General features: G+C 46.0%; 2 protein-coding genes and 2 long non-coding RNA genes across 6 annotated transcripts in view; 2 read left to right on the forward strand and 2 right to left on the reverse strand.

The window, feature by feature from the left end:
* LRRC23 (leucine rich repeat containing 23) overlaps positions 1-15199 on the reverse strand; it is a 15978-nt gene extending 779 nt beyond the window's left edge. Inside the window, exons 1-7 of one of the 3 annotated variants that reach the window (XR_013333922.1) lie at positions 5642-5760; positions 4979-5154; positions 4777-4886; positions 3880-4133; positions 3086-3216; positions 2360-2496; positions 197-546 (exon numbers count right to left, since the gene is read on the reverse strand). Coding sequence is in view for 2 of the 3 variants with exons in the window: in XM_077758980.1 (XP_077615106.1) it covers positions 258-546; positions 2360-2496; positions 3086-3216; positions 3880-4133; positions 4777-4886; positions 4979-5104 (1047 nt within the window). In the remaining variant the exon portion in view is untranslated. Of the gene's footprint in view, positions 1-196; positions 547-2359; positions 2497-3085; positions 3217-3879; positions 4134-4776; positions 4887-4978; positions 5155-5641; positions 5761-15176 lie in introns of those variants that run through there. The other 2 variants (XM_077758980.1, XM_077758979.1) reach the window with 2 other exon arrangements.
* PHB2 (prohibitin 2) overlaps positions 1-26145 on the forward strand; it is a 126538-nt gene that overhangs the window by 50898 nt on the left and 49495 nt on the right. The window lies entirely within an intron of this gene.
* LOC144227365 (uncharacterized) lies at positions 6021-11390 on the forward strand. The gene is made up of 3 exons (XR_013333921.1): positions 6021-6110; positions 7345-7430; positions 11252-11390. It is a non-coding gene; the product is annotated as an uncharacterized LOC144227365 (long non-coding RNA).
* On the reverse strand, positions 18639-26122 carry LOC144227367 (uncharacterized). Its single transcript, XR_013333923.1, has 3 exons — positions 26038-26122; positions 25821-25912; positions 18639-19032 (listed from the first exon to the last, which is right to left on the reverse strand). It is a non-coding gene; the product is annotated as an uncharacterized LOC144227367 (long non-coding RNA).

A 26145-nucleotide genomic window follows, 5' to 3' on the forward strand; every position in this document is an offset into this window, starting at 1 on the left:
GCCACACCCCCACCCCCAGCGTCTCTGCCAGCCTCCCAGACTCTCCCCGTCACTTCTCTCCTGACGTATTCTCCTCCCAGGCCCTCCTGGCCCCCCTCACCCTGAGACACCCCCTGACCCTAACCCTGGCCCGTCCAAGGGTTCCCCTGGTCATATCCCTGCCTCAGCCACCTCCTCCGGTAGCAGCTTCCCTTACCCCGACAGACCCTCGGCCTCCTCTTCCCGGCCTTTGCCAGCTTCCTTACTACCCTTGGAGGCTAGAAGTGCTGCTGCTCCACGGATGGCTGCTCCGGTTCGAAGTCGTGCTCGGGCTCAGCCTCCTGCCCCTGGGCCTCCTTCATCCTCTGACGGATCTCATCAGCCTCAGCCCGCTCCTCCTCCTCGTAGAAATCTTTATCCAGGCGTTCGAGGTGCGCTATCTGCACCAGGGCCTCCAGGCGGTAGTCACTGTCATCCGTACACGGGTTGTCCAAGAGCACCAAGGCTCGCAGCCTGGGCAGCTCCCGCAGCTTGGCCAGCTCTCCCACGTGGGTCACCACGTTGCCCCTGCCGGTGTGGTCGGGAGGGATTCACCTTCGGGGAAGAATGGGCTCTGGGGGCCCGCTCCCAGGACTGGGGCCTCTGGGGGAACGTCCCACCGGGCTCCCGTCTCCCTGGAACCCATGCACCGGCATGTTCAGCGGTGCCGGCCTTGCTGCAGAGGGGCGGTCTCTCCCACCTGCTCCCTTCCTGCGTCCGCCCTTGCAGCAGCCTGTGAGCTCCACGGTCTGTTCTGTACCGCGCCAGTCATATTTGTCCTCTGGAGCAGCAAAGCTAGGTCCCAGCCCTGTCTTAGGGGGTAGGGGTGGGGGGACATCTCCCTTGCAAAGCCAAACTTCTTCTGTGTCAATGATACCCAATCAAAGGTTAGAAAGTAGGAGCCAGGCCAGTGGACAAGGAGCTGGGATCTAAGTTCACGGAGGGGAAGGGGGGGGGCTGTGTGGGAGCTCTGCTCAGGAAGCTTCATCTCCTAATGTGCCTTGTGAAACATAAAATGTGTTTGTTTTCATGTTTTCGCCTCATGCCTCAAGGAAATCAGGTTTGTTTTAGTCTTAACCTCAATGGAGGTGACTACACCTTACAGGGTGCTCACTAGGAGCACCCGGGAGGCTAGGCTTCCAGTGCATTCCAGGAGGCTTAGCATCTTTGGCCCCAGAGGCATCTCCCAGTCATTGAGCTACCCTTTCCCCACTCAGAGCCGCTGAGGAGGCTCTATTGTCTCAGGCTAGACCGGTCCATGAAAGGAGCACACTGCCCCTCCCTCCAGCCCAACCCTGCCAGACCAATATGGCAGAACTAATTAGCAAGAGATTGTACTAGGATGGGGCGCCTGGGTAGCTCAGTCGGTTAAGCACCTCTGGCTTCGGCTCAGGTCATGATCTCATGGTTCTTGGGTACAAACCCCACGTTGGGCTCTGTGCTGACAGCTAGCTTAGAGCCTGGAGTCTGTTTCAGATTCTGTATCTCCTCTCTTTGAACCTCCCCTGCTCATGGTCTCTCTCTCTCTCCCCACCCCCCCTAGAAATAAAGAAATCACTTAAAAAAATAAAAAAATAAAAAAGAGAGAGAGAGAGAGATTGCACTAGGAGCCATGGCAGGAATTGGAGCTTCAAGGTGTAATCGCCTCTCTCTACTTGGAGATTCTCTTTCCATTGGCAGTCTTAAGGATTTGGCCATGTTGACTAAGGAGGCAGAGTCCTTACATCTTGCTTAAAGAAATACATAAAAATCCTCCATCAGGCAAGGATTGCTGAAAGAAAATCCCCCCTGATCCCTAGTGCCTTTCTATCTAGAGAATTTCTTTCAAATATTCTTCTCTCCTCAAATCTGAGCACATCTTGTGTTTTATATCTATTGGGGAGTCATCCCTTCCAGGTGGGGCTCAGGAGAAGAGAGGCAGGAAATGGGATGGGGAGTAAGGGTCCCGGAGATGAAGAAAGGGCAGCAGAAATGTACATGCAATAGGACCGAGAAAAAAGAATTGGAGCCTGACTCTGAGTCCTTTGAGAATAGGGGCCATCTCTGATTCCTTTAGATGTTCCCAAAACACTGCACAAAGCCTTGGCACATAGCACGTTCTCAAGAACTGTGGATTGAGTGAATAAAGATTCAGGAGTCTCAGGCTATAAAGGTCTCAGTGCGGCAATTAGGGCTGAACCCAGAAGATGGTAAGGAAAGGAGGGCTAAGGATCAAGGTGGAGGTTGAGATGAGAATCTGGGAGTGGACTCGGATTGGGAGTTTGGGGCCAGGGAGGAACATGGGGTCAAAACCTGCTCCTGGCCCAGGGTAGGGGCAAGGTGGGGCCCGAGGGGTACATACCTCAGGTTGAGATACTGCAGTGATGTCATTTCCTTGGAGAAGCCACTCAGAGTTTCAATCTGGTTGTCTCGGAGATGCAAGGTAGTGAGAATCCTTAGGTTCTCCAAGCCCTCCACCTTCTTCAGCATGTTCTGGGCCTAGACCCCAGGATACAGTACATAGATTGAGAGAAAGTAGCAGGGACAGGGAAGAGAAGTCAGAAGAGTGGAGACAGAGGGGTGCAGGAGAGGAGTGGAGGTGGGTAGAGATGGGTGTGGAGAGTAGAGAAGACTAGGAGAAGCTTTCAGTCCAGAGAAGGGTCAGCAGTAACCCCCTACTATTCATCCCACCAAAGCCACCTGATTAAGAAGAGATGCTTCACCCCACTCCCAGGCACAAGAGTCCCTACTGGTCCACTGAGGAGAAACGCACTATCCTAGAATGAAGAATCTCACAAGTCAAAAAGATGACATTTAAGTGGCTTCCTTAGCCTGATATCTGCACCTCAGTTAGAGCAAATTATGCTACTGCTTGTATCAAAGCAATTGTCTCTATTCCTATGCATTATGTATTATCAGCCCTGCTGGGTGGCTCTCGCCTGCTTTAACTCTGCATCCCCATAGCATCTGGCACCAAATTATCATTATGGTGATGGAGCTAGTAGCTGAGCCTCCTAGAAGTCAGGCATCCCGGCCCCTAGCAGTGCCCACCTTTCTGCACCAACCGCCCTCTAACCCAGTGAGCTACCAGGAAGAGGTTCTTCAGCTTAGGAAGGTTGATTCCCAGGGTGGTCTCCAGCTGGTTCCCCCGAAGCTCCAAAGTGTGCAGGCTGATCAGCTTTTGGGGGTCCAGACCTGTCACCATGCGAATGCGGTTACCTAAGGAGCAGGAAGTTACAAGGAGCTCAAAGGGCCACTCCAGATATTCTGCAGGAAAGCCTGAATGTTGGGAGCGTCTGCATCATCCTTTCTGTCTCATGTCAGGTGGATACCAGAAGGGACAGCTCCAGAGTTAATATCCCTGGGGCCCTAGGGCCCTGGGGCAGGTGGTCTGGTAGTACAAGGGCCAAATGGACATGTTCACGCAAGCCTTTGAGGAATGAATGAAGGGTGCCCAGCAATCCCCATGGTTAACTCCTTCCCCTCCTTCAAATCTTTGCTCAGATCAAGCTTCTCAATGATGCTTGTCCTTACCAACCTGTTTGAAGTTGCATCTGGGCCTCTACTTATTCCCTTTATCCGGATTTGTCTTTCCACAGCACATATTACCTCCTGACATCCTATGTAAATTTGCTTATTTATTATGTTCGTTGACAGTTGCCTGTCTCCCCTGACTAGAACGTAAGCTTCGTGAGACTAAGGATTTTGTTTTGTTCACAATTACATCCCCAGCACATAGAAATGTCATAACAAATCATAATGAATGAATGAATGGATGAGTGCAAATTGCTGTGTGGCACAGCCAAGGACCTCGCTGCCCACTTCTGGTGGCCCCAAGCTAGGAAGGAAAAAAATCTCGTGTAGCCCAACTGAAGGACCCACCTTTGAGATCCAGGCTGCCCAGACGAGGGTGAGAGATGCCCTCGGTGTCAGTGATCTGGTTATAGGCAAAACTGGCAATCTGCAGGTAGGGCAGTTCATTCAGTCGTGCACTCCGCAGACGGTTGCCATCAGCCTTGAGCCAGAGCAGGTGTGTAAGGAAGTTGAGCGGGGACAAGTCTGTCAGGTGGTTCTCAGACACATCCACATAGCGCAGATGGATGTAGGAACGCAACAACTGGATGTCTGTCAGATCCCTAGGAGGTGGCAGAGGCTAGAGTTAGGGTTAAGAATCCAGCACAGAATGGGGCGCCTGGGTAGCTCAGTCAGTTAAGCCTCCCAACTTCACCTCAGGTCATGATTTCACGGTTCATGGGTTCGAGCCCCGCATCAGGCTCTGTGCTGACAGCCAGCTCAGAGCTTGGAGCCTGCTTCAGATTCTGTGTCTCCCTCTCTCTCTGACCCTCCCCTGCTCACACTCTCTCTCCCTCTCTCTCAGAAATAACTAAAACATTAAAACATTTAAAAAAAAAAATCCAGCACGGACTGGTGGAGGTGCTAAAGCAGAGGGTAATAGGGAGATGGCCTATAATGCAGAGAAGAATGAGTGACAGACGGGAGTGGTCTTAACAGTGAGCCTTTTTTTCTCTGCGAAGAGCCAACACTGAAGGATGAGTGAAGGAATCCAGGAGGAATCCCCCAACATATCCTCACAGGCTCCAATTCCCCAGGACAGCTCTGAGGGAGTCACAGGGCTCAAGAAAAGTAAATTCTACTCTTCCCTTGCACTGGCCAAGGTAAGAGGGATCCAAACTCCCAGCTGAGGCTCCCAGGAAAGAGGGTGAGAAAGGAAATTGGATCCTACAACCTCAGGCCTCTTCTGGTCCCCCATAAAGGCACCTGTCTTTAACCTCCAGCTTGACATAAGCATGAGCCAGTCCACTGCCGGTCTTGCAGAGCAAGGAGAGCCCTTCCTTCATCATGTCCTCCGTGAGGGGGATGGGCAACCACTGCAAGAGGAAGGGAAGCCATGCATCCCTTTCCAACCCAACCGGATCCCTTGCCCTAGGACCCCTCCGCTCCCCCGCTCCCAGGCTCGCACTTCCTCAGAGACGTCTTCGCCCTCCTTCCTGTACTCCTCCCACTCCTCTGTCTCCTTCTCATCCTCTTCCTTTTCCAGATCATCCTGGTCTGCATCGAAGTCTTCCAGATCATCTTCATCTGACATTTTTCTTCCTGGCCGAAGGCTCCAGAGTCAAATCAAGCTCAGTGCTCCTCCTGTGAAGGAACGTCTCCTCAGCTTCGGCCAGCACTAAGCTCCCTCGCCTCCATGGACAGGGTACCCCTTCCCATCACCCTTGACCTCTGACCTCCTCCCAACCGTGCTTCCTTCCTTATCCCTGTGAGCATCTCATTTGGACTCCCAACTTCCACTTCCGACTTCCCACCAAAGATCACTCTCCCTTCGGGATGCCTTCCCAGGCCTTTCCTACCCTTCACAGAGGCTCCAACGGCCTCCTAGGAGCTCCGCCTCCCTGCTCCCTCGACTCTCCTCTACCCAGTTCTTCCTATCTGCCCCTTAAGCCGCGTTCTCCTACCAGCCTCCTACACGCCTCCCTTCCCTTCCATCCCTAACACCAGATCCGCTCGTTTCTTTGAACTTTCCCACCGCGTCTAACCCCATTTCCCTGTCCCCTCCGGGGCACCAGACTGACGCCGGCTCCAACCCTCCCACCCAATCCTTCGCTTGCGAAGGGGCGCAGACCCTGGTTCTTCTCCACTAAAGATGAGGTCCCGGAGGGGTCTTGGCCGCGACCGGGAAGGATTGTTTCTGAAGACTGGAAAGGCGCAAGGAGGCGTCGCGTACTGCTGTTATGGCAACCGGGAGGGGGGGCGGGACACTTGGCTACTTCCGCCGGGCAACAGCTGAGAGGAGGGCGCCTGGGGGACCACGACTAACTGAACGCAAAACCTGCTCTGCCCGGGGGCAAGGGGACCAATGGTAGCGTCGTAGGGAAGTCAGCTCCGCAACCCGCCGCAGGGCGTTCATAGGCCAAAGGCGAAAAGCAGTGGGTGGGGCTTGGAACAGAGCTGTGGGGCGGGGAGATGGGCGGGGCCAATTGTACGTCACTCGAGACGTTAAAGGGACCGCACATCTTCAAAGCAAAAGTGCTGTGAATTCCAAAGAAACATCCTCAGTAGCTAAACGGGAAAGAGGAGCAAGAAATACCAAGGTACGTGGTCCGGTTCCTACATCTACCGCAGCCTTGCACTTAGTTGACCTTTGAAGGTGGCTTGGTGGAGTGGAAGAAGCCCAGACCCAATATATCTATTTTTTTAATTTTTGTAAAAATATTTTCTTTTTATTTTGATATCGTTGTGGATTCAAATGTACACTTTACACATTTTACCCAAAAGGAACATTTTGTATAATTATAGTACAGAATTACAATCAGGAAATTGACATTGATAAAATCTGTTGACATTATTCAGATTTCACCTGTTTTACATACACTCATTTGTATAGTACTATGCAGTTTTGTCACATGTGTAGCTTAATGTGATCACCAGCAGTTAAGATATTACACTGCAAGAAGCCCTTGCACTAGACTTTTATATGCACAGCAACTTCCTTCCCTTTTTTTCTAAGTCCTTACAACTAGTAATTTATTCTTAAACACTATAGTTTTGCTATTTCAAGAATGTTGTATAAATGGAATAATGCAGTATTTAAATTTTTCAGATAGGTTTTTTTTTTCCCAGTCAGCATAATTCCTCTGAGATCCATCAAAGTTGTTGAGTATATCAATAGTTTGATTCTTTTTATTACCAAATAGTATCAGGCCCAATATATCTTAAGGTCTGTGTTGGAGTCTCGGCAGATCTGCAGTTTACTAGCCATTTACCTAAGACTCTACTTTCTCATCTGTGAAATAGGCTTAGCTATACCAACTGACAGGGTTCGAGTATGAGTGTAATCTATACTAACACACTGTAGATTGCTAAACCCAGTTTGGGGACATTTCACTTTTCCTCATACCTTGGACTGGTTTGATGCAAACCTTTTGGGGGCTAGGAAGGGAGAAAATCCAACAAGTGCCCACTGAAATACACCTCATCCAACGTTGTTATATAAATAACAAGACCCGATACAACCATACCCAGGCACTCGGGTCTGTGTGACTTGTTGAAGGAGATGAGAAAGAAGTTGAGATTCAAGAAATATTTCTGGAGAGTTTGTGCACTGTGTGAGATGCCTTCACAAGCGATAACGTAATCTTCACACCAGTCTTGTGTGAGATAGATATTTGAAAGAAGAGGAAACTAAGGCCCAAGGAGGTTACTATTCATGACACGGTTCCTGCCAGGGGAAAGGGAGATAGTACCAATCTTGTGGAATCTAATATAAATAAAAACAATTGGGCAACAAGGTAAGATATCATGTGATTGTTGAATTGTGTGTTACAGACTTTATATAACATGCAAAGTGATCTGATGGAAGATGGAGTGGGCTGGAAATCAGGACATGTTACCTCCTACTCTGTCTAGCAAAGGTAATATAGTTAATAGACCAATCTGTGCACTTGATGTCATGGAAGTAGCAGCGACACCAGGTTCAAAACCCACTCTACCATTTAATAACTCTGTGCTCCTCAGTATGTTATGTAATGTCACTGAGGTTTATTTTTCACATTTGTGAAATGGAGATAAAAATGTCCACTTCCAAAAGGATTGTTAGAAGTTTAAAAGAGACAGCATGGGTAAATGGCCTTGCACTTCGGCAGCCCTCAGTAAGGGCCCTCAGTAACAGTCCCTTTTGCCTGTTTCCTCAGCCCTGGGGTTGCATGAGGAATAAGAAAGTAAATGTGAAAACACTCAAGAAGGTTAGAAATGCTAGGCAGTTGAACGGTACTATATGGTTGGAGTGGGGAAAGGAAAAGTCCTTGTGGCTTGATGTAGCCAAAGGGAAAGGATGTGATTTTCTTTGGCCCAGAAGAAAGAAGACATATTAGGTGGGAAAAAAAGGTGTGACAGAAGGATTAGGGAGGTATCATTGAGCATATTTTTGTGAAGCGCTCACTCTGTGCCAGGTTGTAAGTACTTGACCCTCAAGAACAGTAAAACAGTCCCTGTCATCTGGAACCTTACAACCCACTGACAGCTTAAGTAAACGAGTAATTCCATATAATGAGACACATGTTATAATAATGATACCCGAGCTTTTACTAAGTGCCAGTGGATAATTTGATTGTACATGTGTATATAAAATATCATATACTCAGGGCAGAGATTTCAGACAGAGGAAGCACCTTTGGTAAGGCCTGGAGGAGAAAGAGACCAACCAATACTTGTGTAAGGAAAGCAGGGAGTTCTGCTGGATAGAACAGTAGGTGTGCTTTGGGGGATGAGGTAGGGGCAGCAAACATAGCTGATCACACTAGGGAATCTGGACTTTATCCTGGAAACTGAGGAATCACTGGAGGTTTTATTTTGTGTTTTGTTGACAAGGACTGAATATACGCTGTGTCATGAAAGCTAGATACTCTATGCTTTCTTTGATGACATACATTCCCATAGAAGGATCTAAACAGAATCTCCTTGAATTATAAAAGTATACTTCATTAAAATTAAAATGCAAATTTTAATGTACTCAGGTACCTGAGTAGCTCAGTTGGTTAAGCGACTGACTCTTGATCTTGGCTCAGGTCATGATCTCATGGTCAGTTGTGAGATGGAGCCCCGTGTCAGAATCCATACTGGGCAGGGAGCCTGCTTAAGATTCTCTCTCTCCCTCTTCCTCTGCCCCTCCCCCACTCACACTCACTCAATCAATCAATCAATAAAATGCAAATAATAGAGAAGTGTATAGAGAGGAACATATAAGTCTATGATCTCCCTCAGCATGACTCTCCTTTATTAGAAAAGATATGGGGCGCCTGGGTGGCTCAGTTGGCTAAGTGTCTGACTTGGGCTCAGGTCAAGATCTCACAGTCCGCGGGTTGGAGCCCCGCATGGAGTTCTGTGCTGGCAGCTCAGGGCCTGGAGCCTGTTTCAGATTGTGTCTCCCTCTCTCTCTGCCCCTCCCTCGCTCGTGCTTTGTCTTTCTCTGTCTCAAAAATAAACAACAACAAAAGACTTTAAAAAAAGATATAGATTTTTATTTTTTAATTTTTTTAAAAAAAATTTTTAATGTTTGGGGCACCTGGGTGGCTCAATTGGTAGAGTGTCTGACTGGCTCAGGTCATGATCTCACAGTTCGTGGGTTTGAGTCCTGTGTTGGGCTCTGTGCTGTGAGCCAGCTCAGAGCCTGGAGCCTGTTTCAGGTTCTGTGTCTCCTCTCTCTCAGACCCTCCCCTGCTCACGCTGTCTCTACCTCTCTCTCAAAAATAAAACATTTAAAAAATTTAAAAATTTTTTAATGTTTATTTATTTTTGAAACAGAGGGAAAGAGACAGAGTGCAAGTAGAGAAAGAGGGAGACACAGAATCCAAAGCAGCCTCCAGGCTCTGAGTTGTCAGCACAGAGCCAGACATGGGGTTTGAACACACAGACCACGAGATCATGACCTGAGACAAAGTCAGACGCTTACCGACTGAGCCATCTAGGAACCCCAAAAATATAGATTTTTAAAAAACAAAAACGGTATCACTCATACTGTTCATCAACTGAATTATTTTCAGTTAATAATATGTCTTAGACATCTTTCATTATCACTAAACATAGATCTACCTCTTTCTTTTTTACAGTTGTCTAGTCTTCCATTATATGGATATACAGTAATTTATCACTGTTTCCTGTTGATGGATTTTATTTATTTATTTTTAAATTTTAATGTTTATTTATTTTTGGTAGACAGAACACAACCAGGAGAGAAGAGAGAGAGGGAAACACAGAATCTGAAGTAGGCTCCAGGCGCTGAGCTGTCATCACAGAGCCTGATGTGGGGCTCAAACCCACAGACCCTGAGATCATGACCTGAGCCAAAGTCAGATGCTCAACCGACTGAGCTACCCAAGTGCCCCTGATGGATATTATTATTATTATTTTAATGTTTATTTATTTTGAGAGAGAGAGAGACACAGAATGAGAGTTGGGGAGGGGCAGAGAGAGAGGGAAACACAGAATCCAAAGCAGGCTCCAGGCTCTGAGTGTCAGCACAGAGCCTGATGTGGGGCTTGAACCCACAAACGGTGAGATCAGACCTGNTATTAACTCACATACCATAAAGTTCACCCATTTGAAATGTACAATCCAGTGGCTTTCAGTATATTCAGAGTTGTGAAGCCATTACCACAGTCATTTTTAGAACGTTTTCATTACCCCTGAAAGAAAGCCTGTGTTGCTTAGCTATCACATCCCTGCCCTCCCCCTATCCACCTCTGCTGCTGGCAAACACTAATTTACTTTCTATCTCTACAGGTTTGCCTATTTTGCACATTTTATGTAAATGAAATCACGTAACATGTGGACCTTTGTGACTACCTTCTTTCACGTTAACATCATGTTTTCAAGGTTCATATGTTATGGCATATATCAGTACTCTGTCCCTTTTAACTGCTGAGCAATATTCCATTGTATGGTTTATACCACATTTGATTTTTTCATTCATCAATTGATAGATATTTGGGTTGTTTCCATTCTTTAGGTATTACAAATAATGCTACTAAGGGGCGCCTGGGTGGCTTAGTCGGTTGGGCGTCCGACTTTCGCTTAGGTCATGATCTCGCGGTTCGTGGGTTTGAGCCCCGCGTCGGGCTNGACCTGAGCCGACATTGGACGCTTAACCAACTGAGCCTCCCAGGTGCCCCTAACAGAACTGTTTTTAAACAGCTTTATTTTATCTCATTTTTAAAAGATTTTTTAAAAGTAATCTCTATACCCAACATGGGGCTCAAACCTACAACCCTAAGATCATGAGTTGCATGCTCTAGTGACTGAGCCAGCCAGATGCTCCTTACCAGTTTTATTNGCTACTAAGAACATTCATGTACAAATTTTTGTGTGGCCATATGCTTTCATTTCTCTTGGTTACATACCCAATTAATATCAACACAAAAATAATATGTTTAGTATCAAAACACTGACTTCTATGCTACAATGAATGGATTCCAAAGGAGGACATTATTCTTTGCCAACATGGAGATTTCATTCTAAAATATTTACGGTAGCAACCTAGTCATTCATTTATTCGACCTGCTATCGAGTGCTTGCTATGTACTAAATAAACACTTACTAATAGCCTAATAAAATCCTCCCCAATAAATTATATGAAAATTCCCAGAAGGAAACAATTTTTATTAGAAAAAAATCTATTACAAATACAACCTGACCTCAGACATTTCAACTTAATTTATTGGCAATTTTTTCCTAACAGGTGGAAATGTAAGGAGTGGTACTGCCGGATCCTATGGTAACTCTATATTTGAGCTTTTAAGGAGCTGCCAAATAGTTTCCCAAAATGGCTGCACTTCTCTCAGCAGTATATGAGAGTTCTAATTTTGCCACATTGTGACCAACATTTGTTACTATCTGTGTTTTTGATTATCGCCATCCTAGCAGATTTGAAGTATCTTATTGTGGCTTTGATCTTCATTTCCCTGATGGCTAAAGGTGCTGAGCATTTTTTTGTGTGTTTATTAGCCATCTGTAGATCTTTGGAAAACTGTCTATTAAGACTGTTTATTTATAAAGTGGGTTTTGTCTTCTCATTATTTTTTTAATGTTTTATTTATTTCTGAGAGAGAGATAGCATGAGCAGGGGAGGATCAGAGAGACAGGGAGGCACAGAATCCAAAACAGGCTCCAGGCTCTGAGCTAGCTTCCAGCACAGAGCCCGATGCGGGGCTCGAACCCACGAACCGTGAGATCATCACCTGAGCCGAAGTCGGATGTTTAACTGACTGAGCCACCCAGGCACCCCTGTCTTCTCATTACTGAGCTAACTAACAGAACTTTTATATTATGGGGGCAGCATTGTGCCCAGTTAAAAAATAGTTCTCAGTCTCCACTGCTGATAGGTCAATGACATGTTAGTGAAAGTCACTGGGTGAAACATCTAGAAAGCCCCTTTTTCCTCTTTTCTTTCCTCTTACTTACTGTCTAAAACAGGAATGTGATGGCTGGACTTGTAGCAACTATATGGGACCATGAGATAACCTTGAGATTATAAACCACACGCTGAGGTACCAGAACAGATGTAGAGAGCAGCCTACAAAACACAAAATCTCATGAAACTGTTATACCAACCCTGAATTGCCTCTCCAGATTTATTTTATAAAAGAGAGAACCCACTAGGTTTAGGGGATCTATATTGTAGCCAAATGCAATTCTTAACTGATTATAACCAATTATCTAAAACATTAGTAGCTTAAAATGACATTCTTTATTTCAGTTTCTGTGGATCAGGAATCTAAGAGTGGCTTAGTTGGTTTTCTACCAACTGTTAGCTGGGCCTTCAGTCATTCTGAAGGCTTGACTGAAGCCAGAAGATTTGCCTCCAAGAACGCTCACTGATACGGCTGTTGGCAAGATACTTCCTTGCCATATGGGCTTGTCTATACGGCCGCCCAAGTGTCTTCACAATATGGCAGCTGGCTTTCTCCAGAGCAAGTGATCCGAGAGAGAAAGAGACCAAGAAGGAAGCCACTGAGCCATTTATTACTTAATCTCCAAAGTCACATATGACCACTTCCATTTTATTGTATTGTTTATGAGGTACTTGTTAAATCCAGCCCATACTCAAGTGGAGGGGAATTAAGTTCCACCTCTTGGATGGAGAAGTATCAAAGAATTTGTGGGCATATTTGAAAATGATACACAGATACATTAACGTTTTTTACACGCTGAAAATATTTTCCTGGGTGTCCTATCACTTGGTTTATAGAGTGTTGTCTTACAGTAATTTGACATTTGTATGTAGTCTTTACTGTCCATCTCTTCCATAAGGCTTGTCAATGGTGTGTCTGGTTTAGAAAACCCTTTCTCACCCTCAAGGTTATAAAAATATTCTCTTGTATATTCTTCTAGTATTTACATTTTTAAGTCCTTAATTCACCCACAATAATTTTTGTATATAGGGTGAGGTAGGGATCTAACATTTTGCCAAAAGAGGAGCCAATTTTCTCAGCATCATTTGTTGAATAATCCCATCTTTCCTACTGATTTGAAATACCATCCTTATCATCTATATGTTATATGTGATATGGACTACTTTTCCATGGATTATCTATCTATCTATCTATCTACCTCCCTCCCTCCCTATTTCTGTTCTAGTACCACACTGTCATAACTATTGGTTTTTCTCTAAATGTCATGTATCCTGCTACCTTATTAGTTCTAATAAAGTAGCCTGTCTATTGAATAGAGAGAAGTGGAGGAATAATAAATTTTAAGATGGTAAGTTCTTGGGGCGCCTGGGTGGCTTGATCGGTTGAGCATCCGACTTTCGCTTAGGTCATGATCTCATAGTTTGTGGGTTCGAGCCCCGCGTCAGGCTCTGTGCTGACTGCCAGCTCAGAGCCTGGAGCCTATTTCAGAGTCTGTGTCTCCCTCTCTCTCTGACCCTCCCCTGCTCACGCTGTCTCTCTCTCTCTCTCTCCTAGAAATAAATATATTTTTTAAAAAAGATGGTAAGTTCTTAAAATAGAAAATATAGATTATATATATAAATTATACATAGTTTATATATACATGTAATATATAAACTATACATAGTTTATCATACACCGTATGTGTGTGTGTGTGTGTGTGTGTGTGTATGATTCATTGAAGGTGGAAGAATCTTGAAGCAGAAAGATCAGGAAGCTAAGGAGGATAAGGGCCTGGAGCAAGGAGGAGGGATGAAGAGGAAAGTTCAACAGTCCTCAACAGCTAACGGATGTAGGGTAGGGAGAAGAGGACTATAGGGTTCCTGAGAAAATAGTATTGACTCCAAAAGGAATAGAGAGGTCTGAACTTGGAGCTGTGGAGTATGATTAATTTCTTTGGGACTTACTGAGATTGAAATGATAGTTAACATCCACATGAAGATGTCCATTAGATAGAGCTAGAGCTGAGCCTCAAAATTGGCTGATCTTTCCATTCCACTATGTCTTCCAGGACCCAGTCTGGAGTGCTGTCTTCTTCTTCTTCTTTTTTTTTTTTTTAAGTTCATTTGTTTATTTGGGGGAGGGGAAACAAGCGGGGGGTGGGACAGAGAGAGAAGGGGACAGATGATTTGAAGAGGGCTCTGTGCTGACAGCAGAGATGCAGGGCTCAAACTCAAGAGCTGGGACATCATGACCTGAGCTGATGGTGGGTGCTTAACTGGCTCATTCCTTTCTGCTGCTTTCTCTTAAGAGCAAGGAACCCTCTTTTCCAGAAGCCCCCACTACCCCAGGATTTATGTTTATGTGAAATAATAAATGCCCTTATGAACTTCGTCAGGAGTTTCTGTGACTCAGTGGAAAGCATCTTGATACACTTCTCTTTGCAAATCGTTGACACGGAGACTTTCTTTGTACCTGTACCAGCCATAGTTTAAAGCACTTCAGCAAAATAGTGCTGGGGGGGTGTGTTTCTCATTTTTCAGATTCAAATTATACTCTGGAGACCACGTAACACCTATAGTTGTGATGTGTGGTGTGCTGGTAAACAACAGGTGCTCCAGGGAGAACAAAAAGCCTTAATTTTTAGCATTTGCTGATTCCTCTGGTGTGCACACTCCCACCATGGCTGACTTTACAAGGTAAACAACTTCAGGAGTATAGATAACAGTAACGTTGTTAGGGGCTGAATTTGCTCCCTCATCCGCGTTTTGAAGTCCTAACTCCCAGTTACTGAGAACGTGACTGTGTTTGGAAATAGGCCCTGTAAAGTGACGACGACATTAAAAGGAGACCTTTATGGGCGCCGGGGTGGCTCAGTCAGTTAAGCATCCGACTTCGGCTCAGGTCATGATCTCATAGTTTGTGGGTTCAAGCCCAGTGTCGGGCTCTGTGCTGACAGCTCAAGGCCTGGAGCCTGTCTTTGGATTCTGGGTCTCCCTCTCTCTCTCTGCCCCTCCCCTGCTCATGCTCTGTCTCTCCCTCTCAAAAATAAATAAAATAATTAATCAAAAAAATATAATAAATAAAATGAGACCTTTAGGGCAGGCCCAAATCCAATCTGACTGGTGGCACCTTGCTCTTGGACTTCTTGCTCCAAAACTGTGAAGAAAATTAATTTCTGTTTTCAAAATCCCCAGTGTTTTGTTGTGGCAGCCTCAGCAAACTAATATAAAAATATAGTAAAGTAATTAGAAAGTGGTGACTTGTAAGTACCTTTTTAACCTTTTTTAAGAACACTTCATTTTATTTAGAGGCGCCTGGATGGCTCACTCGGTAGAGCGTGCTTCATCTTGGGGTTGTGAGTTCAAGCCCTCTACTGGGTATAGAGATTACCTAAAAAATAAAATCATAAAATAATTATAAAATGAAACGTAATTTATTTAAATTTCTGTCTACGCACTTTTTTAAAAATAATGGCAATATTTTAAAAATAATGGCAGCCTTTAACAACTGGCTTGGCTTACAGATTTCACAAAAAATCATCAGCTCTCCCAAGCCTGTATAACCCAGCTTCGGCACACCAGTGCGTGTCCCACTTAGTTCCAAAGTGCTATTTCCAACCAAGAACTCTTTACTCAGTGCCAGGCTGATACAGCTCACCTCCTACTTCTCCGTTTATGTAACTTGCAGACATCACCAGCTAAACACATCCCCAAACAAATCCTGTAAATGTCCCCTACCTCTGCTTTTCTTCACTGCTCCCTAGATCACCATTCAGATGTTCAACCCAGAAACCTTGGGGTCATCCTTGTCATTATTTTCTCCCTGACACTTTCCCCCGGTGGCCTCCCAGTGAACGTATCACAGAGTGTGACCCAGTCTACCTCCAAAAGTACCTTGAATCCGGGGCGCCTGGGTGGCTTAGTTGGTTAAGCGTCCGACTTTCGCTTAGGTCATGATCTCGCGGTTCGTGGGTTCGAGCCCCGCGTCGGGCTCTGTGCTGACTGCCAGCTCAGAGCCTGGAGCCTGTTTCAGTCTGTGACTCCCTCTCTCTCTGACCCTCCCCTGCTCACACTGTCTCTCTCTCTCTCCTAGAAATAAATAAAAACATTAAAAAATAAAAAAAAAAGTACCTTGAATCCATCTACTTCTCTCCGTCTGCTGTGACCCCTCTCTGACCTTCACTATTGAGCCCGAGCCACAGCTGGACCACATGGGCCTCTCTTCAGTGTTCCCACCACGAAGCCCCTTCCTTCTTAAGGGCTTTCACTTCTACTCTTCTTCTTTGTGGAACTCTTCTCTTAACTACCTCCTGCTCCTTGTCTAAGCTTCAGCCTTTCCTCAGAAGGGTCTTTCCTGATCTGGAATCTAAATTAGGATCTCCTCGTGCCAGGGTGGCTCAGTTAGTTAAGCGTCTGATGTAGGCTCAGGTCATGATCTCAAGGCTCGTGAGTCTGACCCCCGTGTTGGGCTCTGTGCCGACAGCCTGGAGCCTGGAGCCTGCTTCGGATTCCGTGTCTCCCTCTCTCTCTGCCCCTCCCACATTCATGCTCTGTCTCTCAAAAATAAAACGGTAAAAATTTAAAAAGAATAAATAAATTAGGATCCCCTCTTACAGTTCCCTGCCTTTCCTTGATGGGAGTAAACACAATTTGTCTTTTTTTTTTTTTTTGCATTTATTTTTGAGAGGCAAAGCACAAGTGGGGGAGGGGCAGAGAGAGAATGAGACCCAGAATCTGAAGCAGGCTCCAGGCTCTGAGCTTCCAGCACAGAGCCCGATGCGGGGCTGAACCCATGAACCGCGAGATCATGACCTGAGCCGAAGTCAGATGCTTAACCGACAGAGCCACCCAGGTGCCCCAAACACAATTTGTCTTGATCATCAGGTTTGCTCCAGTCTAGATGTCATCAAGGACTTCTATGTTGGCTTCTTCTAACTCCAGCAGACCTTGAGTTTCATTCTGCATCTTGCAGCCTGGCACAGTGCATGCCACATAGTAAATGTTTAATAAACGCTGGCTGAATCAATTTTTAATTTTTTTTCGGGGTGTTTTGAGAGAGTGTGTGTGTGCATGCACACACACAAGTCGGGGAGGAGCAGAGACAGGTAGAGAGAGAAATCCGAGCAGGCTCCATGCTGTCAGCACAAAGCCTGATGGGCGCTCCATCTCACCAAACGTGAGGTCAGGACCTGAGCTGAAATCAAGAGTCGGACCCTTAACCCACCAAGCCACGCTGGCTGAATGTATATTAAACGTGCTTTTAAAAAGTAATCAAGGACAGGAGTGCCTGGGTGCCTCAGTCAGGTAAGCATCCTACTTAGCTCAGTCACCATCTCACGGTTTGTGGGTTCAAGCCCCATGTTGCTGTGCTGACAGCTCAGAGCCTGGAGCCTGCTTGGGATTCTGTGTCTCCCTTTCTCTGTCCCTCCCCTGCTCGTGCTCTGTCTCTCTCTCTTAAAATAAGTAAACATTAAAAATGTTTTCAAAAAAGTAATCAAGGACAGGGACGCCTGGGTGGCTTGGTCAGTAAGCATCTGACTTGAGATCACGTCATGATCTCATGGTTTGTGGGTTCGAGTCCCGAATCGGGCTCCGTGCTGACAGCTCAGAGCCTGGAGCCTGCTTCAGATTCTGGGTCTCCCTTGCTCTCTGCCTCCCCTCCCCCCACTCTGTCTCTCAAAACTAAACATTAAAAACAAAATAATCAAAGACACTCTTCCCTCAGTTTGGATTTGCACATATAGAAGAAAAGTCCTTGCTTCCTGCAGGCTTCCCCTTTTGAGAAAATGTGAGGACGAATGAACCAAGGACAAGCCAGGAGACACCCCCTTAGGATTCACTAGAAGTAGAGGCCCTGCAGGACATAAAGGAAAACTAGAAAAAGTCAGTATTTTTAAAATTAGCAAGGATAAACAAACAAACAAAAAAGCGTATATTTGGCAAGCAAGACCTTTGATGCCTGCCTGGTCTAGGTGAGTTTTGCAGCGCTAAAGAGGTTGTGGTTATTATAATAGGTGCGCTCCTTTCTGCTAGTTTCTAACAGAACCCGTGTGTCTCTGACTTCTGGCCTCCCGTCTCCAAGGTGAACTAGAAGATTCTCTCCTGTGGAGGGTCCCTAGACATTACCTCCTACCCTGAAAGAAGAGACATGGGGATGCAAAGGAAAATTTGTTGATGGAGGAAGAGGGCCCTTTAAATGTAAAGACGCTCCGGATGCAAGCCTCAAATTGGAAACTGGCAGAAGCACCAGTCCCTTCCACCCGCCTCTGGAGCCCTGGCCAGGAGCCGCCTCTCAGCAACCGGCTTAAGAGGCCCTAAGCCTCCAAGCCCCGGCTTTCAAGCTTCAGGCCCTCGCTTCCGCCCTGGGGCCTTTGTTCCGGCGCAGAACTTTCCAGACGCTCCGGAAGGCGGTTGGCGGGGGCGGCGCCGGGGAGGGCGCCAGCTCGAGGGCTCCTACCTCCGTNCAAACGAGCGCCCGCGGCAGCAGCGCGGGGCGGGGCGTCTCGCCGGGGCTGATAGGTTTTCTGCGGTCGCCTTGGCGTCGCCGCCGTGGTGCTTTGCGAGTGGCTTCCCGTTTTTAAATCCCGTCATTGACCAGCTCTGTAGTCCTGGGCGGGTCGCTTAACCTCTCCAAGCCGCGGTTTACGGATCTGTAAAAATTGGGATTATCTTTAATGTGAGGATTTAATGAGATACAGTAGTGTTTCATCGGTGACGCGCTTGACGTGAATTTATTAAATCAGGGCAGAAGGTTGCCAGGCACCGTTCCGCGCTAGTGTCGGATGGGAGATTAGGCCACGTTCTCTTTGGCTCTGGTTCGGGCCTCTCAGTGCCTGTAGCTTAGGAGGCTGACTGCGACTCCAGTGTTTTGTTTTTAGAACTAGATTCTAGAATTTTCAGATGCCTCTGACGTATAACACGACCCATGTGAAGGCAATCCAACCATTTACCAAGGGGCGGTATGTCCACCTCCCAGGGGGCACATAAATATGACCTCAGGAAATTCACACGTGCAATTGAGGTTGAACAGATTTGTGAAGCCAGGTAGGTCATCAAGTTCTTGCAACGGCTACCGAAGTACATGTGCTGAACCTTTAATGAAGACTCAAGGAGCACTCAGTCGATTCCTGGAAGAAAGGAACCAGATGTATGAACTGGACAGTGACAGTATGCGGCAAAAAAAGGGAGGGGGAGAAAATCTCTTGGTCTCCTAGTTCAGACCTCCTACTAGGGAAGAAGACAGCTTCAGATGGAAGGATTTCAAAACCAGGTGACGATGGCCTAACATTTAGAAACCAATTCAACTTTTTTTAAAAATGTTTTATTTATTTCTAGGAGAGAGAGAGACAGCGTGAGCAGGGGAGGGTCAGAGAGAGAGGGAGTCACAGACTGAAATAGCCTCCAGGCTCTGAGCTAGCAGTCAGCACAGAGCTGGACGCGGGGCTCGAACCCACGAACCGCGAGATCATGACCTTAGTGAAAGTTGGACGCTTAACCCACTAAGCCACCCAGGCGCCCTGAAACCAATTCAACTTTTGAAACACCCCAACCCCAACTGTGGGGCGCCTGGGTGGCTGTCAGTAAAGCCTCCGACTTCTGCTCAGGTCATGATCTCACGGTTTTGATCTCATGGGTTTGAGCCCTGCGTCGGGCTCTGTGCTGACAGCTCAGAGCCTGGAGCCTGCTTCGGATTCACTGTTCCCTCTCTCCCCCTTCCCCACTCACATTCTGTTTCTCTCTGTCTCAAAACTAAATAAACATTTAAAAATTAAAAAAAACAACAACCCACGCCAACCATCAGTGAGGTTGTGTCTGTGGAGAAGAGGGAGTAAAACCCACCCAGAGCTACTAAAAACAATTATTGGCCAAATGGCTATCTTTTAGACTAGAATGAGGCTGGTATCTTCGGAGGAAAAACGCCCAACTGCTTTCTTAGTTCCAAACTAGAAACACAATGCCCTGGATTGAATACCTTCGATGACCTTGGTGACCCCCATTCTCCCTCACTGTTATGGTGCAGCCCTGTACTTAATAAACCAGATATGTTCAACAGGATACAAACGCCAGGGCCCTAAAACACAAAACCAAACCAAACAATCTGCCTGTGCTCCAGCAATCAAATGCAAAGTGCTAGGTGACTGCAGCACTTTCCACAGTTGGGATTTACAGTTCTACATTCTAGAAGTCAAGTGAGACCTCATAGAGGAAGGCCTTGGCGTACCACCTGAGGTACCACACTCTTTGTGAATCTGCTCTTAAAGTCATCGAAGGCTGCCCTTCCAACATCACCCCGTCCTTCACTTTGCTGACCTAAGCATGATTTTCAGCCACATGCATGAGGCGCTGACTCCCAGAGCCATGAGTGTTGACCCTAATCTTTTCTTTTTAATGTTTTTTTATTTTTATTTTTTTATTTCTGAGAGAGAGAGAGACAGTGTGAGCAGGGGAGGGTCAGAGAGAGAGGGAGACACAGATTCTGAAGTGGGCTCCAGGCTGTGAGCTAGCTGTCAGCACAGAGCCTGACATGGGGCCCCAGAGAGCTGACCCTAATCGAAACGTAGTAAGGAGGGGCGCCTGGGTGGGTGGCTCAGTCGGTTAAGCGTCTGACTTCAGCTCAGGTTATGATCTCACGGTTTGTGGGTTCGAGCCCCGCGTCGGGCTCTGTGCTGACAGCTAGCTCACAGCCTGGAGCCCACTTCAGAATCTGTGTCTCCCTCTCTCTCTGACCTTCCCCTGCTCTCTCTCTCTATCTCTCTCAGAAATAAAAACATTTAAAAAAAAGTTTAAGAAAGTAAAAAAAAATAATAAACGTGGTAAGGAGTTGGAAGAGTTGGATATTCTCCAGTATTGCCAGTTACATCACTTCTATTAAACTGTCATGGCAACAATCAAGGTTAAAACAGTTCATGCATGTTGGGAAGAATGTGTTTAGGATTTTAAGGGTTTTCTATTGACAGAGAAGTGAAACACACTGTGGCGCCTGGGTGACTTAGTCGGTTAAGTGTCTGACTCTTGATTTCAGCTCAGGTCCTGATTTCATGGTTGTGGACCAAACCCTGCATTGGGCTCTGCACTGATCATGGAGCCTGCTTGGGATTCTCTCTCTGCTTCTCCCCCACTGGTTCTCTCTCTCTCTCTCTCTCTCTCTCTCTCTATATATATATATATATATATAGATATAGATATAAACATTTAAAATTTTAAAAGGGGCACCTGGGTGATTCAATTGTTTAAGCGTTGGATTCTTGATTTTGGCTCAGGTCATGATCTCACGGTTCACAGGTTCTAGCCCTGCATGGGGCCCCATGCTGACAGTGTGGAGCTGCTTGAGATTCTCTCTCTCTCTCTCTCTCTCTCTCTCTNAGCTCAGGTCCTGATTTCATGGTTGTGGACCAAACCCTGCATTGGGCTCTGCACTGATCATGGAGCCTGCTTGGGATTCTCTCTCTGCTTCTCCCCCACTGGTTCTCTCTCTCTCTCTCTCTCTCTCTCTCTCTATATATATATATATATATATAGATATAGATATAAACATTTAAAATTTTAAAAGGGGCACCTGGGTGATTCAATTGTTTAAGCGTTGGATTCTTGATTTTGGCTCAGGTCATGATCTCACGGTTCACAGGTTCTAGCCCTGCATGGGGCCCCATGCTGACAGTGTGGAGCTGCTTGAGATTCTCTCTCTCTCTCTCTCTCTCTCTCTCTCTCAATCTCTGCCTTTCCCCTGCTTGCTTTTGAAGAAATTGAAGGGGCGCCAGGGTGGCTCAGTCAGTTGAGTGACTGACTTCGGCTCTGTCATGATCTCTTAGTTTGTGGGTTCAGCCCCTGCATCAAGTTTTGTGCTGACAGGTCAGAGCCTAGAGCCTGCTTTAGATTCTGTGTCTCCCTCCCTCTCTGCCACTCCCCCACTTGTGCTCTGTCTCTCTCTTTTTCTCAAAAAATGAATAAGCATTAAAAAAAACTTTTTAAAACATTGAAGAAATTTTTTTCTTAAAACATTAAAAAAATTTTTTAAGTTTATTTTGAAAGAGAGAGAGAGAGAGACAGAAAGCACAGGGGAGGGACAGAGAGACTAGAGCCAGACATGGGGCCTGAACTCACAAACCGAGAGATTATGATCTGAGCTGAAATCAAGAGTCAGACGTTTAACCAACTGAGTCACCCAGGAGCCTCTGAAGAACCTCTTGAGAGCCACTGAGAAACACTAATACAAAGCTTGAGGAACTGATGAAATCATCCCAGAAGACAAAAATATGATGAACAGGAAAGGAAGACCAAATCAAATCTTCACAAATAGGTTAAAGTTGCTGCAAAAATGCTGAAACACCTGAATGATTTAATTTCTGAATAAAATCTCTCTATGAAGAGAAACCAGAAAATCACTTGCGGTTAACATTGTATTCCTTATAACTCAGCAATTCTGCATATAAGTATCACCCAACAAAAGTTGAGTGCCTAGGTCCACTAAAAGACTTCTACAATACTCTACATAGCAGCTTTCTCTATAATAGCTAACACCGGAAACAAATGTCCATCATAGGTAGAATTGTGGTATGTCCACACGATGGAGTAATGTAAAACAATGAAAATAATGAGTTTGCATTTCATGCAACAAGGTAAATGACTCACAGTCATGACGCTGAGAAAAATAAGTCAGACACAAAAGAGTAGACACTATATGGTATCATATGAAATTGAAGAGGCAAAGCAAATCTATACTGATAGAAGTCAAATAAGAGTTAACCTTTACAGGTGGTGTCAGGGAAAAGGCAAAAAGGAGCCTTCTGGGATGCTAGAAATGTTCTTGATCTTTTTGGTGATGGTCACTCATCATACAGAAGATTGACTGAACAACTTAAGATCACTTTATATGTGTTACATCTCACTCAAAGATAAAAAGATAAGGGGCACCTGGGTGGTTCAGTCCGTTAAGTGTCTGACTCTTGATCTTGGCTCAGGTCATGATCTCACAGTTTGTGGGTTTGAGCCCCGCATCAGGCTCTGCACTGACAGCAGGAGCCTGCTTTGGGATTCTGTCTTTCCTTCTCTCTGCCCCTTCCCAGCTTGTGCTCTCTCTCTCAAAATAAATAAATAAACTTTAAAAAATAAAGATAAAACAAGAAACTGTAGCATTATGTAATATTTGGAGCTATTAGCAACACCTGTTTGAGGGGGGACTGGGTAGCTCAGTTGGTTGAGCGTCCCACTCTTGATTTTGGCCTAGGTCATGATCCCAGGGTTGTGGATTTGAGCCTCACCTTGAGCTTGGTGCTGAGTGTGGAACCGGGTTGGGATTTTCTCTCTCCTTCTGCCCCTCACACCCACAGACACACACCCCAGATGTTTGAGTGGGTAGTTCACGATTCAGGGGTAGTAATTGGTGAATACCATGTTTTAAACAACAAGCAGCTAAGCAGGTGCACTTCTGAACCTTGAACTCGAGTCGGCCATGACCGAGGCTTGCTCTTCGTCCCCTAAGCCTTCATCCACCCGGTTATCACACAGCTCCTGCACTAATATTCATCACAGGCCACCATCCATGATGATGACGTCCTTATTTTTGTCATCACACTGGCAAGAATATCTAGGTTAGGTGCATGACGGGTATTCAGGGTCACATCTTTCCTTTTAATATGTTTTCCTCTGTCTTTAAAATTATACAATTTTATTCATACATCATTGCAGAATACTGCCACATACTGTGTTTTACACAGAACTAACATAGCTGTATTTAATGGATGGGGTGAATGAGGGATTTTCAAGGGTAATTTTGACTACGAGACATGATCGTCACCCTCTCTCTCCCAACTCTCTATCACCCCCGAAATGTGAAGCGTATAGCACAGCTCCTAATATACAGAAAGTGCCAGTTCGGCCCCTTCGGTCTAGACTCCCACTTCCCACAACCCACACATGCTCTTTTGCTGAAGTTGCTAATGACCAAACAATTCTTGGGAGTCATCAAACTTGCATTTTCTGCTCACTGTGTCCTCCTTAACCCTCTTGTCCGTCTGCATGGTCTCTGGGTCCCGTCTGCGATTCTCATAGTTCATCTTCTGACTAACGGCTGCATCACCTCCCACATTTATATCTCCAGCCCAGGCCTCTTACTACCCCTTCAGACCTGCAGTTTTCACGTGTGTTCTGAATGGTTCCATCTGGTTGTTGCTCAGGCTCCTGAAAAACATGTCCTCATGTGAACTCATCTTCTCCCCACCGCCCCAGCCCCGTTCTAGTCGCTTTCGGTCATCTCCATCTTCATTAGTGGTACCACCTTCCAACAGTCTTCCAGGTTAGAAACCTCCCTTTCTCTCGCCTCAGCATGTATCAGCCACCAAATCTTGCAGTTTCATGTGTTTCTTGAATTCTTTTCTTCCTTATTTCTACTACCTTATTTCAGGCCCTTGACACTTGTCACCTAGGCTGATGGAACCAGTTTCTGTTTCTAGTCCTGTTTCCCTTGAGCCTCCCCTACATTTGCTGTGCCTTGGTGGCTTTTCTAATAATTTTTTTAAAATGATCTCTACATCCAATGTGGAGCTTGAGCCCATGAGCCCCAGATGAAATGTCGCATGGTCTACTGACTGAGTCAGCCAGGCACCCCCAGGAGAGTTTTTTTCTTTTTCTTTTTTTTAATGTTTTATTTATTTTTGAGAGAGAGTGTGTGAGCGGGGGAGGGTCAGAGAAAGAGGGAGACACAGAATCCAAAGACAGGCTCCAGGCTCTGAGCTGTCAGCACAGAGCCGGATGGGGGGCTTGAACCCACGAATGTGAGATCATGACCTGAACCGAAGTCGGACACTCAACTGACTGAGCCACCCAGGCGCCCCACCAGGAGAGTTTTTCTAAAATGAGTATCTGGCCATGTTCCTCTCTTGCTTCCCTCCTATGTGTCTCCCCACTACCGGCGTGTCCTACAAGAGAACGTTTGCATCCCTTAACTTGACCTACAAGGCCACTGTCATCTGGCACTGATTTCTCTAGGCTTGCCTCTCACGCTTCCTTTCTAGTTGCAGGGACCCTAAAGCCTTCCCATCTACTGCTTCTGGCTTTTTTTTTTTTCTCATGCTGACCCCTCTGTCTGGAGAATGTCTTCTCCATGCAGCACCCAGAATCCAACCCCCATTCTGCAGAACCACCTCTCAAGCCAATTCCTAGTCATTCTTTAAGATTCAGCCCAGTGTTAGCTCCTCCAGGACTGTTTGATCCCTGGTTAGGAGTCCCATCCTTTTGGGTCCCATAATACTTTCTTTATATCTCCATAATTTCCTCTACTACATGATTAATTATTTTATAAATGTCTCTGTAACCTTCTCGGGATTCACTGTTGCATCTTCGGTGCTTATAGCACAAATGATTAAATTTGAACCAGAAACTGCTCTGAGTTTACATATATATATAATCTCACTGAATCCTCACTCTACCCTATGCAGTAAATACCAATAATATCTCCAATTTACAGAGGAAGAAACAGGCCCTGGGGAGGTTAAGTAATTTGCCCAAGGTCATGTGCATACTGGCTTTCAGGTATTCACCTCGGTTAGTCTGGCTCTACATTTGGCATCTGTCATCACTGTATTACATTGCCTTTCTATAGAGTAAATGTTAACAATAATAGTTACGCTTAGTGATTGCATAACAGGTACTAGGCTTTGTGCTAAGTGCTTTACCTGGGCTATTTCAACTCCACAACGATCCTGTGAGGTAAGTACTATCATTATTCTCATTTTACATAAGAGAACACAGGTTTAGAGAAGTTTGGCAAACTCCCCAAGGTCATAGAGCTAATTAGTGACACAGCTTCACTCCTAACCAGTCTTAACCACTATATTCCACCACTTTAGACCCATAGCTCAGGAATGGATTGACATCCAAGATGAAGACTTAGAACAGCACAGAGACCTAGGACACGTACCTCTGAAAACCCAGTTCAAAGCCTCAGGCATAGAACAGACTCACTCATAAGTGGGGCAGAAAGAGACCAATCCAGAAACAGTGACCCAGAATCTAAAGGACACAGAAATGGATGTCAGCACAATGAAGCCCCTCCATGACCCCATGCCCCTCATCTCCAGGGGCTCGGGAGTTGAGCCGCTCAAGCGGCTCAAAGGTCTGGACGATGGCGATGATACCATCGGAATCCATTCTGAGGCTCCACTGCCTGGTGCCGACTCCGTGGCTGCCAAGGAGGGTTAAACCACCCAGGAGGGGCTCCACGCGGGGCGGGACCTCGGGGCGGG

This window comes from Crocuta crocuta, unplaced genomic scaffold, assembly GCF_008692635.1.
Source record: "Crocuta crocuta isolate KB4526 unplaced genomic scaffold, BGI_CrCroc_1.0 scaffold72, whole genome shotgun sequence".
NCBI classification, from domain to species: Eukaryota; Metazoa; Chordata; class Mammalia; order Carnivora; family Hyaenidae; genus Crocuta; species Crocuta crocuta.